The sequence below is a fragment of the Platichthys flesus genome, chromosome 2, assembly GCF_949316205.1.
Source record: "Platichthys flesus chromosome 2, fPlaFle2.1, whole genome shotgun sequence".
Classification (NCBI taxonomy): domain Eukaryota; kingdom Metazoa; phylum Chordata; class Actinopteri; order Pleuronectiformes; family Pleuronectidae; genus Platichthys; species Platichthys flesus.
This window is the reverse complement of record NC_084946.1, coordinates 20,688,509-20,709,033: the sequence shown is the minus strand read 5'-3', so window position 1 is coordinate 20,709,033 and position 20,525 is coordinate 20,688,509. Positions and strand designations below refer to the sequence as shown.

General features: G+C 44.9%; 1 protein-coding gene across 1 annotated transcript in view; it reads left to right on the top strand.

Annotated features, from left to right (window-relative positions):
- Positions 1-20,137, top strand: part of gli1 (GLI family zinc finger 1) — a 49,843-nt gene extending 29,706 nt beyond the window's left edge. The window contains exons 2-13 of the mRNA XM_062405495.1: positions 6,854-6,964; positions 10,364-10,596; positions 10,830-10,931; positions 11,024-11,222; positions 11,891-12,059; positions 12,185-12,292; positions 12,665-12,805; positions 12,934-13,083; positions 13,307-13,471; positions 13,759-14,001; positions 14,149-14,455; positions 14,958-20,137. Coding sequence (XP_062261479.1) covers positions 6,894-6,964; positions 10,364-10,596; positions 10,830-10,931; positions 11,024-11,222; positions 11,891-12,059; positions 12,185-12,292; positions 12,665-12,805; positions 12,934-13,083; positions 13,307-13,471; positions 13,759-14,001; positions 14,149-14,455; positions 14,958-17,533 — 4,464 coding nt within the window. The 5' untranslated portion in view covers positions 6,854-6,893 and the 3' untranslated portion in view covers positions 17,534-20,137. The remainder of the gene's footprint in view (positions 1-6,853; positions 6,965-10,363; positions 10,597-10,829; positions 10,932-11,023; positions 11,223-11,890; positions 12,060-12,184; positions 12,293-12,664; positions 12,806-12,933; positions 13,084-13,306; positions 13,472-13,758; positions 14,002-14,148; positions 14,456-14,957) is intronic.
- The last annotated feature ends 388 nt before the right edge of the window (positions 20,138-20,525 follow it).

Sequence of the window (20,525 nt, the reverse complement as noted above, 5' to 3'; positions counted from 1 at the left end):
TAAAACAGTAATCAGGTCTGCGCAGCCAACACGCAACAAAAGCAACATGAGTAAAATGAGAGAGCTTCTCACTTTTATATAAAAAAAAACTGTTACTGCACTTGCTGTCTGACTCTTAATGGTTGCACAGTTCCTCTCCCTGTCGCCCTCAGCGTAAAGTTTCATGGGGCTGAATAAGATTCTGAGTTTCTGTCATCCCTCAAATGTACAAATCCAAAAAGTCACATAAACTTTAAACTTTTGTGTAACGCGCTCGGTTGAGCTCGACTCCCGGCTCAGTGGAAGGTGCCGCGCTCGAGCCCTCCGGTGCCCCGCTGTCTGTCATCAGTCACTCCGTCCGTGTAGCAACAAGGGATCAACGTCTCATTCTGCCGTTTCGACAAGGTGAGAACCCCAGCAGTGAGACATCAGCACCACGGCTTCCTCAGCCCACAGTTTACAGAACGGGATATGTGAGGTGTGAACCAGCGGGTTGAAACCAGGGCTGCAGTGTTGACTGTATTAAACCACAGCACCAGGCTAGTAAACATTAGTTTAGGGCTTGAGGGATTCTCCTCTCTCAACACGACTACTGGATTAAAGAAGTTTGTAGTTTTCACTCTTGAACCCAAGATCATTAGCGTCATTGTCATATGAGCGAGCCACATACTGTCTAGAAATCACATTTCCTTTTAATTATCTGCTACATTGATCAACTTGAATTACCGGGAGATTTTGTTTTTAAATTTATTAAAGATTGAATGTTTATCCAAAATGTTTCCAACAACAGACCCAGAGAAATCTCCCTTCTTATTCAGGGTAGTGGGAGGTTTCCTTTTATTCTTTTAACTGCATCATATCTGCTTAACCCATCTCTGCTATAACTTCCGGTACAGATGAACTGTCATGAAGGAAAAACAAGCGGCTAGACAGTTAGCCCCCCCTCCTCTGTTTGTATTGGTCACTTGCAATGGATCATGATTATATATTCCTGAAGTGTTTGCTGATCTAGTCAGTAAGAATACAGAATCCTTTCTACATATATATATGACAATATGAAGTAGGCAACTGTATTGATATTGTACACATTTTTACAATTATGCAAAGTCTACATTTAAATAGCTAAAGTGATGCTCCATTCCCAAACTGTAATCCTCTGTTTTGCTGTAAACCAGGCAGAACGCTTTAAAAAAAAATCTCAGTTTTAGTCATAGTAAAAATAATGAATCTTTTTTTGCACGTTTTAATATTCCAACATATACTTCCACCTCCTGACAGTTTAACTAGCTCTGATTTTGAGCGAACAAGAAGAAGTGATTTCCAGGAAAAGAAATAGTTTTATATGGTAGAAATTTATATAATTGTGGTGTTGGATCAGAGATTTCTTCAGTATCAGAGGCATTTACAAAGCTAGTATCAGAACATGAATCTCAGGTGCATTAGACACTAGTAAATTCCTGTTTATACAATACAACATCAATAAATATAAGTATTAAACAACTGATTTTCTTCACTTGTTGTACTTATTCCTGTTCAGTACCTCTTGAAAATGTCAGTTTTAGACTTAAGAGAGATTAAAGCGGCTCCGATCAAACTCAAAATGGCTGCTCATAAGTAGATATGACATTAATCTCCGCTGCAGCAGGTCAGTGAATAGGGCTTATTGTACATTACAGTGATGTCTCCGGCCCTGTGGCCTTTCAGTGGTCACACCACTGGCCCCCATCACATTACAGCAGCTGTAAGGAATTCACCCAGTGTGGGTAAAAAGGGGTAAAAAACACAGGGGAGGGAGGGAGGGTGGGGGAGCAAAGCAGGGGAGGAGGGGAAGAGTAGTCTGTGTTGGGTGGGGGGGTTGGGGGGGTTACAAAAGCAAAGGCAGAATTTGAAAACAAAGTTTACCACTGAACGAAAACAACTGGGCTCGAAAAAAGTCAGTGGGTGAGGAGAGAAAGACAGAAGAGAGTTGGGTGGGGGGGGTACAAAAAAGAAAATGAAGTAGAATCTGGACTGTGGTTGGCTGAGGGCCTGAGCCCCGCCTTCGTCTCCCCCCCTCCCTCCCTCTCTCAGTCTCCAGCCCTAACACAACAGAATCTCCCACAAGCCCAGCCACATCAGGAACGGCTGGCTACATTATAGCTGCCATTATCGTCTCTCAAGTCATAACAGCCAGAGAACACCCACCTCGACTGCAGCTCCGCCAGCAGGGGGAGGGGCGAGGGAGAGGTCGCAAGAGCTGGAATGAGCTGAGGGAGAGAGGGAGAAGGGGGGAGGGGGAGGAGAAGAGCGAGCAGAAGATAGTCAGAGATAGTGATAAAGGCAGAGAGACTGGAAGAGGAAGAACGAGAGGATGAAAGAAAAGGAACGATGGAAAGGCTGGAGGGGAGAGACACTTTACACAATACTTCCAGATGTGTGTTTACACTACACAAAGTACCCCAAAGCATGTCTGGTTTTGCGTTGAGTGTGTAAAGTTATACACATATGCACATTCCCTACTGAGAGTCGAGGAGAACTGAGGCTTAAGAGGAGAGGGGTCGTCAGTTAATACAGGGTCTTCTTTACCTTTGGCTAGGGAGGGAGCGGGGGGGGGGGGGGGGGGGGGGGGCGGCATGTGTGAGTCCCAGTTTAATGTTACACCCAAGAGTGAAGCAGTGCAGAGGCCGAGTGGAGCTGGGGCCGGATCAGATCAGGCGCTTTTGTCTGTCGAGACCGGTGACCTGTGGAAAAGTCTTCTCCTCTCTGGAGGGAGGAGGAGGAGGAGGAGGAGGAGGAGGAGGCCCCAGACTTTATGGGAACGTCACAAAATGGCCAAAAGGATGTAAAAACCAAACAATGCGCCTCTTTGTGTATCGCACACACAAACTATCACCTGAGATGTGAACTTAGTTCACAGCAAAGGCCATCAGAAGGAATGATGCCGTCTGATCAAAGCCACTGAGGCGTCCGGGTCAATGTTGATATTATAGCATGTGCTCGGAGTTCGGAGAATTGGGTCTGGACTTTACCCACAATTTGCTCTTCACACATGCACATCACAACAGGAAGTTCTCTGCACAGACGCGTTCACAACAGCATCAAATCCTCCACATTATTCGGGAGAGAGGTGATAGATAGATAGAGGTGGAGCAGCCGGGTGCATCAGGGAGAGCTAGGAAGTGATGCATTAACTCTTCTGTGGCTTCTACGTCTATGTCTCTGCTTTATCGGCCGGAGATGTTTGCGCTTCACATGCACATCCTCCAATATGGAGGATCTGCAGAGTTCCGTGCTTGTCTGAAAGCAGCTACTTGGTGTAGTATGAACATTTCAGCTAACGTTAGCTTGAGTCCAAAAACTTCGGTAAATTTGATGGATTTTTCTGTGTAACATGACAGAGGCAGTTCACTGACTTGGAGACTCTTTTCTACTTGTGCTAGGACTTAATTACAATTGAGCATCTACAATCGTTAATGATATCGTAACGATGTAGTGAAACAGTCGCAGGTTTGCTAGCATTAGCTACCATAAGCTACCAATGAGGTGAGCCATTTGGACCGTCCCAGACTTTCTGCTGTCCAACCCCTCTGGAAATTGTCAGGACACTTCATGTGTGAAAGTCCTACAGTCGGTACAATGTCAGTTCAGTCATTATCCACTTTAAGCCACCAGGAGCTCCTGCTCATGCCAGAGCATGTTCGACTGCTCCAGACTGTCTGAGTCTATTAAACTGAGTCAATGTGCGTTTTATTGTTTGTGGATTAAACCTTTTTCTTCGAAAGAGGAATGTGATCCATCTTCTTTTAGAGGTTACATAAATCTGTACATGATTGACCCCCTCAGAGAAAAGCCTGAGTATTTTGGTTGTAGTTTAGTTTTAGCTTTTGCTGAATGGTGTTTTTTTTTTTACAGCGTCAGTAGTTGGCTCTTGACAGGGAATGTGCAACAGTCCATCAGGGAGATAAAAAAAACACATTTAATTTTCTGGTGGAAAGCTGTGTTGGTTTGGTAACTAGATAAGTATAAACTGGAATGGAAATGTATGATGATAAACGACAGTCAGGACTTAAGCTTGTTTAAAAGTATCCAGGAACTGAGCTCAGCTAATTTCACAATCCAGAAATATAAAAAAAAAACTTTCATGAGTTTGTCTCCCTTCGGAAACATAGTACACTTACAGTATATTTAAAAATCAGAAGTTATTTTAAATTACTCTTCATGTTGTGTGGATCCTGTTCAGCCTGTTCACTCTTTATTCCTGAGTTTTTCCCACTGGATTCCTGTGGATGGTGTCCAGCCTGTATAACATTAGATGTGTTTAGGTGTGTCTCATTTGTACGGGCTGGTGATGATGTTGTGGGGTTAGTGAAGCTGGAGGTTTTGGTCGTAGAAGGTGGCTGCACTTCCTGTCGGCTCCCCGGCTCCTGCCCGGCTCGGAGCAGCCTTGTTTAGTTTGCCGTGGGATTTTATGGCCTTGGGGCTTTTTAATTTTTATGCTGCCCCATCCCTCTCGAACCCAGCACCACAAATTACACCAGGGACCAGACTCCCTTTGAGTTTCTCACAAAATATTGACCTAAAATAGCCTGATGCCACAACACCTGTGTCAGCAGCATGGATGTATGAAATCATCCATCATGGTGAAGTCATTTTTCCCAACATATAGAGCATGTACACATACACAGGCAGTTTTATACCATAGACTTTATACGCATTTTACACATTCACACATTTGTTTCATTCGTGTGTGCAATATGTGTACAACCAATATTTGTTAGTTCAAATGGTAAATATTTATATGTGGATGAAATCACCACCCTGGTCTTATGAAATATTAAATACATAGATGTTCAATCAAATATATTCAATATTCTATATTATTTTACTATGTTCTGTTAAATATTTCTGGTATTACGAGATTAAGTTGTGTCCTTTTCACACTTTACTTCTTGTATTTGTAAAAGAAGTATGTCTTAATGTTGTGTATGTTTGTATCTTGGCAGGTGGTATTATGTTTCTCTCTACAAGTATATTTGCTTGAGAATGAATTTCAAGATGGCAGAGCAGCTCAGGTTTACTGTTGTTGACTTACTCAAGATTGTAAACTGATTACACAACACAGTTGAGTGAGTGTGGACATAGACCTACAACCGTAGGAGCACACAAAAACACACAAACACACTCTTGCTGCATCGCTCCCAGGAGACACCTGCACATGTACGCACAAACATATTTATCCAAAAATATGCTGCTGACATTATTCAATTCTAATCTGAGACACACAACCATTTATCATGTCACACACACACGCACACACACACACAAACACACACACACACACACACACACACACACACACAGTAGCAGGTACACTTGTTTCCAAATCTCTTTTCTCATACACACCTGCCGCGGGGCTTACACAGTACTAACTGCTTCTTGTATTTTCACCACACACGCACACACAAACACATTCTCTGTCGACTTGGTGGCCACTGGAATATTATGGTACCCCCTGGTGAGACTGACAGGTGTGTGTGTGTGTGTGTGTGTGTGTGTGTGTGTGTGTGTCAGGCTGTCTGGAGTCCTCTCTCTTGGTATTTATTGGTTCTGGACAGCTGAGGTGATCGTCGAGATCTCTATTTAGCACTTCCGGCTAATTATCATACACACATCTGAAGCTGGTGCTGAATATGTGCCATTAACCCCAGACCGCCCACGTCATTAAGGCACTGGCTAACTTTGCATGCCAAATCCCTCTGGTGGCTTGTGGGCTTAAATAGGTCCCTACTGCCCTTTTAACACTTGTGTGCTACTACATAACAGGCCTGGCAACCTGTCACCCTGAGACCACGGAGCTTTCATCCGCAGGGCGACGGCGGCTTTCCCAGACAGGGTTCGAACACTTGTCACATGAACAACAGCAATGTGATATTTTGATTCCTCATGCATGACAAGGACTAAAGGGCAGAGCTAAAGAATGTAGCATCAGAGGGGAAGATGTGGAACCATTTTTTTGTTTGTATTCTACCTTTGGCAATAAAGATTTTTAAGCGTCTCCGTCTGTGCTTGCTGTGACATCATCTTAATTAGCTCTGTTAACACGTACAAGCCCCAGATCAGACAGCAGGTAGTACCTGCACTGATGTGGTTGGATGTAATGACCAGGTGCTTGTTAGTGGGATCCCTCAGCTGGAGTCACCCAACACAAGAAGCTGCTCTGTTCTACTCTCAGTTTGAATATTGTTGGTTCAAGCATCTCCTCACCGCTCGCCCTTTAAGCTTCAAGGCGACAGCCAGCTTTTTGTGTCCCTGGTCTGTCCAGGATGAGCAGCTGTGGCAGGTTTTTAGTGTCTGTCAGCAGCGTTTGAGCCACTTTGAGAGGACTCAGTTTAAAAGAGAGATTAGAGGGTTTAACCTAAGTATTTTAAAACATGAAAAACGTAACTATAAGAAGAGTGCCAAGAAATGACCCATATGATGTTTTATCTAAATGCTATTTATGCTCAAAGTCAGATTCGTATACCGAAACGAATCCCTACTTTGACATCTCGTCTTTTGTTTTTTACTCTAAGTAAAATGTAATGAATTCAGGTCTTTCAAAAAACTATTTGTAATGATTTTAATAAATTACTTCTATTTATTTCATGTTACTACATTTTCTTCTTTTTATCACATAATAGATTAAATCGTTTATATCAACAAAATGACTCAGAAGTTTATTTTTCCCTTGAACTGTTGTGCTTGGATGGATTTGTTGTTAACATTCAATATTTTCTTATTTCTTCCCCAACCACAATTGTTTTTGTCTACTCAGCCGTTCTTCTCTCTGATGGTGTTTGGTTCTGTGTGGTCGGGTTTGTTTGGGTCTGACCGCGTCCTCGTCTCTGTGTCCCAGGTCCAGGGAGTAAGGGGGAGCAGCAGGTCTCGGAGCTCCAATGCCAGTGGACATGCAGCCACACCAGGGGCTGTACCACTACGAGACCTCACCCAGCCAGCCCTCCAGAGGGTAAGACTTACTGTCCTCACTCATTACTCTGCACTTTAACCACCTTATTTCTCAGTGAAACTATCTTATAAGAGAGAAATGTATGATTTAAGAGATAAATGAGAGAGTTAATAAGGACGGGATAATTCTAGTTAAGCATAAAGACTTGAAACGGGGGGAAACAGCCTGGCTCCTTCCTGAGTTAGAAAATATGGATCCCTAAACATACAAATAGTGTGTTCCTTTTTATTTTATTTTCTTCATACCTCCGACAGGGCCCAACAGTCTCTTTATGAACCACATTTAAATCAACTATATCTGGATTTTTATTTTGATCTGCAGCAAATTTCACATGGCAAGAAATAATAGTCCCCTAAAACGGCCGAGTTTTACATCAAGATCCATGAGGTATTCTCTGAGAAATCATCAAAAGACAAATCAAACACAACAACCTATCTTGCACTGTTAAGAAAATAAATTCCCAGATCCCCCCCCCCCCCCTTTAATAATGCCACAGTCAAATTGAATGGGTTCTTCTTTTGGTCCCATCGTTTGACCGAGTTCTGTTGATCTGTTCAGTTGTTTTTGTTTGATCTTGCTTAAAATCCAGTAAACAAACAGACAGAAAGGGCTGATGACATCACATGTTGCCAAGTTATCTCTATCTTAGTATTTGTACTGTGTATTACTTGTATCAGCCGATGTGCACTATATGAAAATGTCTGTGAAAGGTCAAACTGAAGGCGCCTGCAGATTTTAGTGTTGGAGTTTATATGTCTTGAGATTGGACAGTATATTCATCCTGCAGCACTTTGCTGTGCAGCATCTCCAGCAATAGCTCAGGTTGCCATGTAGGGTCGCTGAGCCCGTGCAGGTTTTGCTCTGTGCACAGGAATGAAGGAATCAAACCTGGCAACCACACATATTTACTGAGTTCCATTTAATAATTACGTTTCAGTTCATGCACAAGTGAAGGTGTTTGAAGGTGTTCTTTTTTGTAAACTCAGGACAAAGCCAGTCGAGCCGTTCATGCTTGTTTCCCGTCTTAAACCTAACAAGGATGCTGATCTCCTTAATGCACCTTCGAAAAGAAAGAATTTTCTAAATGACTGAACTCTCTGATCTTGCCACTTCTCATCTCAATCTTTCGGCCCACATCCGAGCAGCCCGTCTCGAGGGAGCACAAATTATATCCACCTTCAGAAACCGTTCCTATTTTAACACCAGGGGATATTACGAGGGCGCAGGAGCAATTGTTGTGGACACAGGCCTGTAGCTCAGCCCCTCACTCCTCCCCCCCACCCTCCCTTCCCTCATGCCACCCAGGTTGCGGGTGGACTCGGCCTCTCTGACAGCTGCTAATTACAGGCTGACCAGGCCCTGTTGCGCTCTGCATGACTGCCCCGCGCCCCACTCAGGTTACCCAGAGAGAGAGAGGGAGCGGTGGAGAGAGAAAGGTGCCTGTGCAGGACAGAGAGAGGGACAGAAGAGCAGGAGGAGGAGGGAGAGAGAAGAGGAGGAGATAGAGAGGGGGGGGAAGAGAGAGAGAGAGAGAGAGAGAGAGAGAGAGAGAGAGAGAGAGAGAGAGAGTGGAGAAGAACAGAGGGGATGATTGGGAAAAGAGAAAGGAGGGAGGTAAATTCGGCGGGGGGAACCGGCACAGTGGATTAGAGAGGGCAGATTAAGCTCCTGTGTGGAATACACGTCGTGGTGACAGAATTAGAGAAGTGAAAGGAGGAGGATGGATGAAGTCTGTCCCTTTTAAAAAGAGGAGCAGAGAGAGAGAAAGAGGAGGGGAACAGGGGAGAGCCATTCTGAAACTAAGCAGTGGGAATGAGGAGAGGTCAGAGAATACATTGAGATTCATGAGGAGACTGGAAAGTTCCAATGAGGCTTCACTTCTACTTTGGAGGGGAAAAACCCAGATGAGCAAGTTTCCACAGTGTAGAGCAAGATAAGGGCTATACACCCTCTACTGGTGAGGAGGAGACATCACAACAGAGACCCCCCCCCCCCCCCCCCCAGCTCCTCTGGGCTGGGCGGTTTTTCCCAGGTGGTAAACTGCTTCCAAAACCTGTTCCTGCTCCTACAAATACTTAATAGTAATTAAACAGCATTTACAGAAGCTGGTATTGTGTCGTATTTACACATTTCTGCCCTTCACAGTTGTGTGTTAGTTGTTGGGCATTGCTGTGAAAAAGAATTTCCACAGGGGACAATAAAGTTGTAAAATACAGCTTCACACAACATCTCTCTAAAGTGATATCCACAATGCATTGCAATCAAATCAAACATTCATTCAAAATGATCTTGGTTTTTCCATATAAAATTATATTTATCTAACACATATCAGACATTCCCTTTTGTATTTCAGGTGTCAGCACCATCACTGAATATGTCCTTAACTTGTGTTTTCTGCCTTTTAGTAACTTTTAACTGCTTTATTTAAACTTTCTTCCCTTTTTACGTTAAAGTACGAGTACAAGGTTTTGATCCTGAGGGAGAGAGGAATATGCAGAGTCAATATTCAGCTACAGGACACAGTGCTGCACCAAACAACCTCATAACTGCAACCTGCTGACCAAACTACTGCAGCAACATCACAAAATTTGCCAACACTGAGTGCACAAAGTTGCCTAATATACCCAAAGTTTACCCACAGTACAGGCTACAAACACCCAGGCCAGTCACCTAGATGTTACAAAGACATTGCAACCTATACACATATTTCAACTCCTTAAAAAGGCTCAACCAAAGAGGTCAGACATGACTAAAAAGTCAGAGTTAGCAGCCAGAAAAAGATACATTTATTCCAAATTCCAAATAAAAGGAATTAACAAACACAACCAAATTCAACAAAAGGGCTGATGGGCCCGCCACCATGAACAAAAGAAAGGAAAACCCCACAGACCCACCCACAAAGGGTCGTAGGATCTGGGGATCGTCCTCTACCCTAAACCAACATACAAGACTAAAGCTAACAGAAAGAAAGCCTGAACCAGCGGACACATCAGAAAAGGAAAATTAAAGAAACAGATCACTAGGTCTGCTGCTTCTGCTGCAGCCCTGGAGAGAAAAAGAGCACGAATGTATATATGAAAGTATATATCCAAAAGCATATATACACCACAAGCCCAATATATATCGATACACTCCTCATGAATTAAACAGTGAGGAGTTCTAACACATAATTGATCTTCCTCAGATTTGGAAAATGTTTTGCTGTTTATCAAGTGTTTCTCATTCTCTGCTCTTAAAGAAGAGTTTAAAACCAAAACTTTAAGTCAGTGTCAAAAATATGTTAATTTTAAAGGAATTTCACTTAAAATAAATAATAATATGATGTTACCACATTGATTTAAGTTTCTTTTTTCAATATGAATAAATTTCTAATTTAAGTGTTTTCCTTTGTATTTGCAGCCTAGTCCCCTCCGACCAGTCTCCCTACAGCGATGTGTCTCCGCTGCGCGCTCCGCTCCACAACGGCCCTGCCCAGGACTGTCGAGCTATGTATAATCCCATGACTCCCAGTATGACTCATGGATCGGGACCAGCACAGGGGATCGGCCACTGCATGGATCAATACATGAGGCCCCCCCAGGCCCCACCGCCCCACAGCGTGATGGGCCACAGGGGCATGCCGCCCACGGAGGGTGAGTCACACTCAGAGTATCTTTTACACCTCGTGAACCTCACAGCTGCTACTGATCTGGACTTAAAGATACCAAACAGGGGGGGGGGAGAAGAAGAAGAAACTAACCAATTCTTCTTTCCTGCTCAACCAATCGTCACATTCATCAATTTACAGATTTTGAACATGTGCGCACTGGCTCTGTGACTAAGCAACCATTTGTCTTGTTTCTCTCTTGTCCTTAATGCCATACAGGTGGCAATAGCACCCCCTACTGTACCCAGAACAACATGATGTCCTCTCACCATAACTTCTGCCAGGTTCAGCCAGGCTCTGATCACATTGGGTCTGTTGACGGTAAGGAAACGTTCTCTTTGAATTTATATGTAAAAAGTTTTTTTTTTCATCTTCTCAAATTAACGACGCGTCCTGCTCTTGTCGCCCTGTAGGGTCGAGGTTCTCCACACCTCGCTCCATTCTGAAGCTGAGCAAAAAGAGAGCCCTGTCCATCTCTCCCCTGTCCGACGCCAGTGTGGACCTGCAGACGGTGATCCGGACATCCCCCAACTCCTTAGTGGCCTTTGTCAACTCGCGCTGCAACCCCAACGGAGCCAGCTCCTACGGTCATCTCTCTGTGAGCGCCATGAGGTCAGACACTGCTCTATTCTGTATGCTTGGTTCAATAATGCATTTTAAAAGTCATTCAGATATCACTCTCTCTTATCCTCTCAATCAACAACTCGACTTCAGGAGCTCTAGTATGAATGTTAATCGATGCAAAACGAAATCCATGATTTTATTATAACCTCACAATATGCATTATGCGTTTTTTGATACCTCCTTTCGCCTCATTCATCCACAATCACACTCTATATTATCTGATGAGAAGTGAATATAAGTTAAGCCACCGCAGATGGAGAAAAAACTGATTTCAAATGAAGGTTAACTGCATTAGATAAAATAACGAAGAAATCTAAATGTCTGTGTCATTCACCACTTCAAACGTGCTTGTCCCAGTCTGAAAGCTGGTAGCTAACTGGCTTAATGCTCAGCAACTATGGTGATGAAGGTATTTACACACATAAATACATGTATAGAGGTAAACTGATTAAATACTAAAGGCAAACCATGTAAACAGTTGGTTAAAAGTTAAATATTAGTTTTAGAAAACAAGAATTCATCATCATATCATGAGAAATGCCCTCATCGACCTCAGGCAGCAAAACTGGTCACTGGTTTTTACATTTTAGATTTGTTTGAATACCTCCATGGTTCCTTCAGCTTTTGTTAATCTTGTCTTTTCTGTTCCTCCACAGTCCGTCTCTGGGTTATTCCAGCAACATAAACTGCCAATCCAGGCAACACGGAGGCATGTACGGTGGAGGCGGGGGGACGCATCTGGGGGGACACACACCAGGTCCCTGCCAGGCTTCACGCTTACCTCCGCACAACCCTCGGCTGCACGTCACGCCCAAGCATGGACACGTAAGACAGCTCTCAATCATTCCCTGCACACAGCAGCCACAGCAGTTCATTGAGTGAGTGAGTTCAACAAACGAAAACAATTTGTGCATAATGTTAAACCACATGATGCGTTTGTTGCTCTGTAGCTGAAAACGGAGCCAGGGCTGGGCAGTTTGATGGATGGCATCAATATGAAGAGCCTGGAGGAGAGATCAGAGGGAGATGTGGCCAGTCCGTCTTCCACTGGAACTCAGGTACAGACACAGTCTCACTCTTGTGAAAGAGTTTTCCCACAATCACATCTTAGCTTTTGTCCTTAGATCAGTCAAATAAGCTGTTTTCAGACATGAACCGTTGGAAATGTGCAGCAAATTGAATCTGGACATTTCCCAGAGTTTACCTGTCACTTTGTAGAACACAGCAGGAGATCAGGTCAGACGCATTTGTTTAAGAGGCTGTAGTTTGAAAATTACCTCTCATGACATCACATCAGCAGCGGATAACACTACTGGCTGATGTGAATTATATAATATAAGGCAAATATGGCCCCGTGTGGACATTGTTAAACTTGTTATATGCTTGCAAAGTGCTGTTTTTAACCCTTGTTTTCTGTTTGTGCCCATCAGGACCCGCTCATGGGTCTCCTGGACGGCAGAGATGACTTGGACAAAGACGACGGGAAACCGGAGCCAGAGGCCATCTATGAAACCAACTGTCACTGGGAAAGCTGCATCAAGGAATTTGACACACAAGACCAGCTAGTACATGTAAGAAAGACGGAGCTATATGCCCTGCAGGTTGGGGAAATAACAAAGGGAAAAACTTTGAGGTCAAGGTTACATGTATATCGCTATCATTAATAACGTGTCTCCCTGTGTATCTGTTTACTCTGCAGCACATCAACAATGAGCACATTCATGGCGAGAAGAAGGAGTTTGTGTGTCACTGGCAGGAGTGCAGCCGAGAACAGAGGCCGTTCAAAGCCCAGTACATGCTGGTGGTTCACATGCGCAGACACACGGGAGAGAAGCCACACAAGTGCACTGTGAGTCGGCCTCCTAGCTTCCATCGGGATACGCATCGTTATTCGCATACTCATGATAAAGATGGGATGCAAGAGGGAAAAACAATCTTCTTTACATAAAACCCTTTTGGTGAAACTGTCATTGGTAGTTTACCAGTCTATGTTGTTCTTAGTTGTGTTATTGTTCTTTTCGTTATTGCATCTTGTCTTACAAAACAACTTATTTGTAATATTTATGTTTTAGTTTGAAGGCTGTAACAAGGCCTACTCTCGCCTGGAAAATCTGAAGACCCACCTGCGCTCTCACACCGGGGAGAAACCATACGTGTGTGAGCATGAAGGCTGCAACAAGGCCTTCTCCAACGCTTCGGACCGCGCCAAGCACCAGAACCGGACTCACTCCAATGAGGTACAGTTATAGTCTAACCCACATACCTTTAAACTAATCTGGAATCTTAATCTGATAGCTTGAATGCTCATATCCGTTTTTGCCCTGGCGAATTTTATGTGAGATTCATGCTGCAAACATATGCGCAATGTGAGGTATAACTAAGCATCTATAGAACTAGTAGCTACAGTATATAGTTTGATGGTCCAATGAATACTCTCAGACGCATTTATACAAATGATGGTGTGCTACAATTTATTCACACAAGCAGAGTTTTGTGTATTGACTGACACTTTGATGTCTTGCAGAAACCGTACGTATGTAAAATCCCTGGCTGCACTAAGCGGTACACAGATCCGAGCTCTCTACGTAAACACGTGAAGACGGTGCATGGTCCCGAAGCCCACATCACCAAGAAGCATCGGGGAGACACGGGGCCTCGACCCCCTGGCTCAGCTATGACCCCTGGAGGCCAGAACTCTGAACTTCTGCTGGAGAAAGAGGAGACACGCAGGGAGGACTGCAAACTGCTGGCTCCTGAGACGGCTCTGGTCAGTGTAATGTCTTATTAATGACCTGCTGTTTTTTTCAATATAAGAAATTTAAAAAAAGACTCAGATCACATTTACTTAATATTTCTGCCATTTTAAGGATTGAAAACAGTGTAAATGAAATTATCTTTACGTTACTTATTTCAGAAATCCCAGCCAAGTCCTGGAGGTCAGTCATCATGCAGTAGTGAACGTTCTCCACTGGGGAGCGCCAACAACAATGACAGCGGGGTGGAGATGAACCTGAATGCAGCCGGCAGCTTGGAGGATCTCACAGCGCTGGAGGACGGAGTGGCAGGTGGAGGTGGGGAGGCAGGAGGTCTGGGAGGAGCGATGGGAATGTCATCGCAGGCTTTGAAGAGGCTGGAGAACCTGAAGATTGACAAGCTGAAGCAGATCCGCAGGCCCACGCCTCCCAGTCGCTGTGCAGGCAACAAGCTACCAACACTTCCTGGTCAGTTTTGTAATATTACCATCGTGGGTGTATTCTTTAGAATATATTCTTTGGGTTAATTTCTTAAAATCTTTCCTCTGGGCAAAAGGTTGCTTTACACTATAATTGCTCTCAGTAGACACATAATTCCTCTAAGGCCCTCAGTCTCCTGAAATAAAATAAGGCCATGATACGTTTCTTAGTTACACATCAGTAGTTACAGGTTTCTATACTTATTTTTCTGAGATCTAATCTGAACTGTATTTGCATTAACATTGTATGGATGCTTACCTTACCCACACTGCATCCCTCACCAAATTTCGTAGTAACCGTTTTTTCATAGCAAACAAACAAACGCAGATGAAAACATAACCTCCTTGGTGGAGGTAATAACGGACTGATACAGGGTCCAGGGTTTAATCAATAGGATCTAATAATTAAACTAAAGTTAAATTAAATTAAAGAAATTGTTTGTATTGATGAACTGTCTCTAAGCCCTTTCCTCCTGGATCTCCATTTTCAGGTCCTGGGGAGAATATAGGAATGTGTGCACCTTCTCCGCTTCTTTCAAATCGACGTGTCATGGAGCTGTCTAACCACGAGTTGGGAGGTGGGACTTCGATCGGAAGCCCCACGAACGACAGGAGAGGAAGCGGCACCAGCAGTCTGAGCTCTGCCTACACTGTCAGCCGTCGCTCCTCCATGGTGTCTCCTTACCTGTCCAGCCGGCGCTCCAGTGAGGTCTCACAGATGGGAGGAACAGGAGGGGGACAGTGTCACCTCTTTGGCCAAGAGCAGAGTGGGGGAGATGCCCTCTCTCCTGAGACCAACCGCAGGGGAGCTCCGTGCCCTGGTGGAGGAGGGGGATTGCCGGGTCTTCCAAATTTAACACCCGCTCAGCAATACAGCCTAAAGGCCAAATATGCTGCAGCGACTGGTGGACCTCCACCCACTCCTTTACCCAACATGGAGCAGCCAGTAACTGCAGGCAGAAGAGGAGGTGTTTTGAGCGAGTACCAGGGTCAGCCTCTGCCCCCGTTCATCCAACAAGCTGGTCCACGTAGGCACAGCGCCAACACAGAGTATGGCACTGGTGTTATCTACCCACACCAGGCTCCAGGAAACATCAACAGACGAGCCAGTGACCCGGTTCGATCAATAGCGGATCCACTGGCTCTACCAAAACGCTACAATAGCCTTAATAACGTAGCCATGATGAGCAGAAGGAATGCACTGCAGCACCGTGGTTCTGACACCAGTCTCTCCCGCCACTTGTACTCCCCTCGGCCGCCAAGCATCACCGAGAATGTCATGATGGAGTCTATGGGTATGGAGCCCCAACTCTCCCCTATTGATGCCAGAGATCGTTCTCTGATGATGCCCCCTGGAGAAAGAAACTTTATGGGATACCAGCAACAGCATCCAACTCTTGGAGGAGTTGGAGGTGGAGTTGCTCTTTCAAACCAGCTCTCCCCAAGCCATGACTCTCTGGGCTGCCCAGACCAGGCTTACATGCAGGGGTACTATCCAAATCCGGCAGGGGAAGTCCCCTCAAGGGCTGGCGGAAATCCAATGGGCCAAGCAAGGCCGATTCAGTCAGAGGGCATGTCCAATGCACTTCTCCAACAGGCTGAGTACAGTATGAGCACTTGCCAGCTCAGTCCCTCTGGTCCTCATTATCCCAGCATCGGCCAGGGTGGTGACGCTGGAGGCCCTTGGAGTGACGCCCACAGCCAAGTCCAAACTTCCAGCCATCCTCTGCAGAACCAGCGAGGAATACAGTATTCAGACCCCACCCTGCAGCCTCAACAGACACCGGCCCACTTCAATAATCAGACAGGCCTCTATAACAGCCCTGATGGAACCCACAAGCTCACCATCAAGCCCGAGCAGCAGTTCCACCCTGGGATGGGAGGCAGAGATGCGTGTCAAAGTGCGAAGCTCCAACAGCAGCAGATGCTCCTCCAGCAGTCTCAGGGTTACCCGCAACCGACAGCCCAGGTTATGATGAGGAACTCTAACAATCCAAGTTGTGACTTTCAAGGCCAGGCCCAAAACTCTTACCCCGCTAGAGGGGGCCTGAGTTTGGGCTGCACTGGAACTGCTCTTTCGGAAGGGCAGAGGCCAGAAACCCCCATGATGCAGGTGAAGGAAATGATGGTGAGGAACTATGTAGAGTCCCAGCAAGCACTCATGTGGGGGCAGCAGCAAGAGCAGCAACAACAACAGCAGCAGAGTGGAATAAAACCTCCTTCACTGTCCGAAAATATGGATATGAGTGGCCAGGCAGTGATGATGCAGCGCAGCCCACAGCACCAAAACCAGAACCTTTATTCCAACCAGACGTATCCTTCCTACCCCAACCAGAACCTGGTCATGAGTCCTCCAGCCCACAGCCGAGGGCCCAGCTCTGTGACACCTAAAGAACAGCAGCTGACAGGTCTCCCAGGCTCGTGCTATGCCCAGGAGATGGTGGTCCCCAGGCCGCCTCAGGTACGGAAATCCCTCAGCCGCCAGAACAGCGTGCCACAGGTAGGAGTGGGATACCTTGGCAGCCCACCCCACCTCAGCCCTGTCCACTCGACTCCCAGCCCCAGACGAGGGGTCAGACTTCCTCCAGTCCAGCATCCGCAGCATCCGCAGCATCCGCAAAACGAAATTTTCTCCCCTTCCAATAACAACAACATCTACTACACGGGTCAGATCAACATGGATATGGACAAACACATGGACCCCCAGAACGGGCCTTGTATCAACCAGCAGCATAGTATGACATCCAACCTGGATCCAACAGGTGGCACTAAGTCTGCTCCCTATACTGAGTCCGGCCCAATCTCCAATGCCTTAGAAAACCTGGACCTTGACAATGCTCGCATAGACTTCACCTCCATCATCGATGATGCTGACTCTTCCTCGTTCAGCCCGGTCAACAATCCCCTTCTGGGATCTTCCTCTCAGGCCTCATCCCACCTCACCACCCCTCAGACTTCTGTCAGCTTAGCCCCAGGCTCTGGATTGTCCAACATGGCTGTTGGTGACATGACATCCATGCTTACCTCGCTGGCTGGGGAGAATAAATACCTGAACACTCTGTCTTAGAAGACAACTCCTTGGCAGCTCAGCATATACTCTGACTAACAATCAAACTGAGGCCTTGGCAAGGTCTTAAAGTAGACGGCCTGGAGTGGCACACTCCGAAGTCCTGTTGCTTATGGTGACTTTCTCTTGTATGTTGCGAGAACGGTCAGTTGGGGTGAGACGGACAAACGTTTGAATGGAACATTTCATGTAATGACTCAGTCTGGGCTGTTTTATTCGTCCCCATAAGCCTTCATAAATGAACCCGACACGTTAACCCTTCTCCGATCCAGGGCCCTGAACAGTCGAGGGGTCTGTTGCTTCTGGATACCAATGTAACAGGAATAACAATATGCTGTAATGCATGCTGGTCACACGTTGTGACCAAGCTAATAATGTGGTCCCATTACAGGTTTCAACATTTTTAAGAATCCCCGTCCTAAACCTTAAAACCAAAGGTGCCTGGTCCATTTCGCTCTTTGCTGTATTCTTCCATCACTGCCTTGGTACTTGGTATTTTTTTTATGCCTGATATGAAACTGATGCTGAACTTTCTCCAAACAGGCATTCCAGTCACATAGGGCTGTGGCGAACAGTGGAGCAGAGAATGATACGTGTAAATAGGTTTTATATACATTTATATATGTTGTGTATATGACAATGAGACTTTGGATAAATCCTCTGCTGTCTCCTGATGGACTGCTTGGATTCTGAAGGCCAACGTTCAGATGGGAGTCGTTCAGGAAGCTGTTCGGACGGATGAGAGAGATACACTTTTTAGTGATTGAGAAATTATTTCTCCGTGCTATTAAATATTAATCCGCATTGCTAGAGATTTCTTCCTCCTCGTGAACGTCACACTCACACGCACTAGGGGCGTATCAGTATTCCCACACGTGCACAAATGCAGACACACACACACAGGCTCCGTTCAGACCTGGTATTAACTTCCCTACCGAGGGATCCGATCACGAGTGGACAGCGCAGGTCCCTGAATGCATCACGAGATACACCTCTTTCAATCACCTCTTTCAATCTCGCTCGCTTAGACACATAGACACATCTGTAAACTCACACTGGGTAAAAAGTCATAATTTTGTCTTCATGGGCACAAATAACGTACGTGATCATTTGTGTATAGACCGGGGGAGTGATCTCAAGTGGTCACAGGAGACACATTCAGGACTAAGTTATATACCAGTCGTGAACAGATGAACTTAATGTTATCCACTTGGGGTAAGAGCTCTCAGGGCGGATGTTAGTACCAAGTCTGAACAGGGCCATCGTATTCCCACACATGCAAACATACAGACACACACAAATATATCCCTCACACAGACACTCAGGACTCTGAATCTTTAGTGTTCAGATTGTGTTGTAAATTGCCTTTTCCAGACAGAGAGTTTGCACTCCACATGTTTACTGTATGTGTTTCTTAAGCAGCTGTGTACATTTTTCAGTGGTGGTTATGTGACTGAAAAAACAGAGTGCCTTGCTCTTTCTAAGGTGCACACATAGGGGTTACTGAGTCAAGCTCAAATGTTATATGTGTGCCACAATCCCCTCTGTGTTACAATATGTCTGATATACTCAAACAGAACTGCCTTCGCGCCACATTAACTAAACCTACGACTCGTACACGACTCAGCTGAGGATGACGGATTATTTTTTGGGGGAATGAAACCCGAGTCAGCTGATTTTGTAGTTGATAACAGATCACTAATCGATGCCTTTATCTGAGAGGTCCAATCGCCGTACAGTGCTGCTGCACCTTGGCTCGAATCCCAAAGAGGAGTTTAAAAAAAATCAGCATCGCAAAATTCAGGACAGTGGGATCAGGACGGAGGAATTTAATCAGTTGCTACCACTGTAGTGAAACACGTATTTTGATGGCTACGCCGAGGTACTTCTGTGGGACTGTTGAGCTGTATCACATGAATTAAAGGCTGCAGCTCTTGGCAGGAGGACTAATTTTACACTGTGGCTTTGCACTGACTACAGCACAGTGCGGGAAGGTCTCTGTCTCGCATAACTATTCACATGGACCCCATTTTGAGAAGAATAACAAATTGTCATTCGACATCCGAGCACAGCCAGACTCAATAAGGACACGTAAATACTCTCTTTATCAGAATGAAACAGTAGCGTCTCTTCAAAGTGTTAATGAGCATTAGCAGGAAATGAACATATATTCATGTTGGTACAGTGTACATTCTACCAAAGACACCTTAAAATGCCTGAGAAAATGATGCACAAATAGTCGATGTTAACACAACACTAACACTAGCAATAAGCAACACTGACTGATAGTGCTGTTCTTTAGAATGTATGAGAAGTTTTGTATAAAATCATCTTTTATATTAATGAACTTGATGGATGTCGTCTTCTATGTGTGTGTGTGTGTTTGTGCGTGCGTTTTGTTTTTTTATAGCTGTCATCCTACACTCTGACTTTTTTGCTGGCAAAAGAAAATATCAACCTTTAGCGACAGAAAGATATAATAGTAGCATTAACTATAATAGACGAAAGCCAAGTGTTATATTTTGTGTACAATTTTCTACATTTTTATACAAATGTGCTATATTTTACCAGTCTATGAATAAACATGTTCAGTTTGGGATGGATGTAGAATGTTTGTCGGTCTTTTTTTTTAATGTTTTCTGTCACAAAGCAAGTTGATGTCTTTTGGTGTTATTACAGCAGTCACTGCAGCTACTGCTCGGTCAGGAGCCATATCTGCGAATAGTGAATTTCAACGTTTCTTTTCAATTCGGGTCAGTTTAGTTTTATTTGTATAGCCCCATATCACAACACACATTCTCTCAAGGCACTTTAGGTCGAGAGCTTGCAAAATTACAGAGAACCCCAACAATTCCCTTGATCAAGCATTGGCAACTGTGGAGGATAAAAAAAATCCCATTAAACAAGAAAAAAACTCTAGAATTAGAATCAGTGTTGGCGGCAATCGGCCTCGACCGGTGGGGTGAGTTGAAAAATATGGGGAAGAGATGGG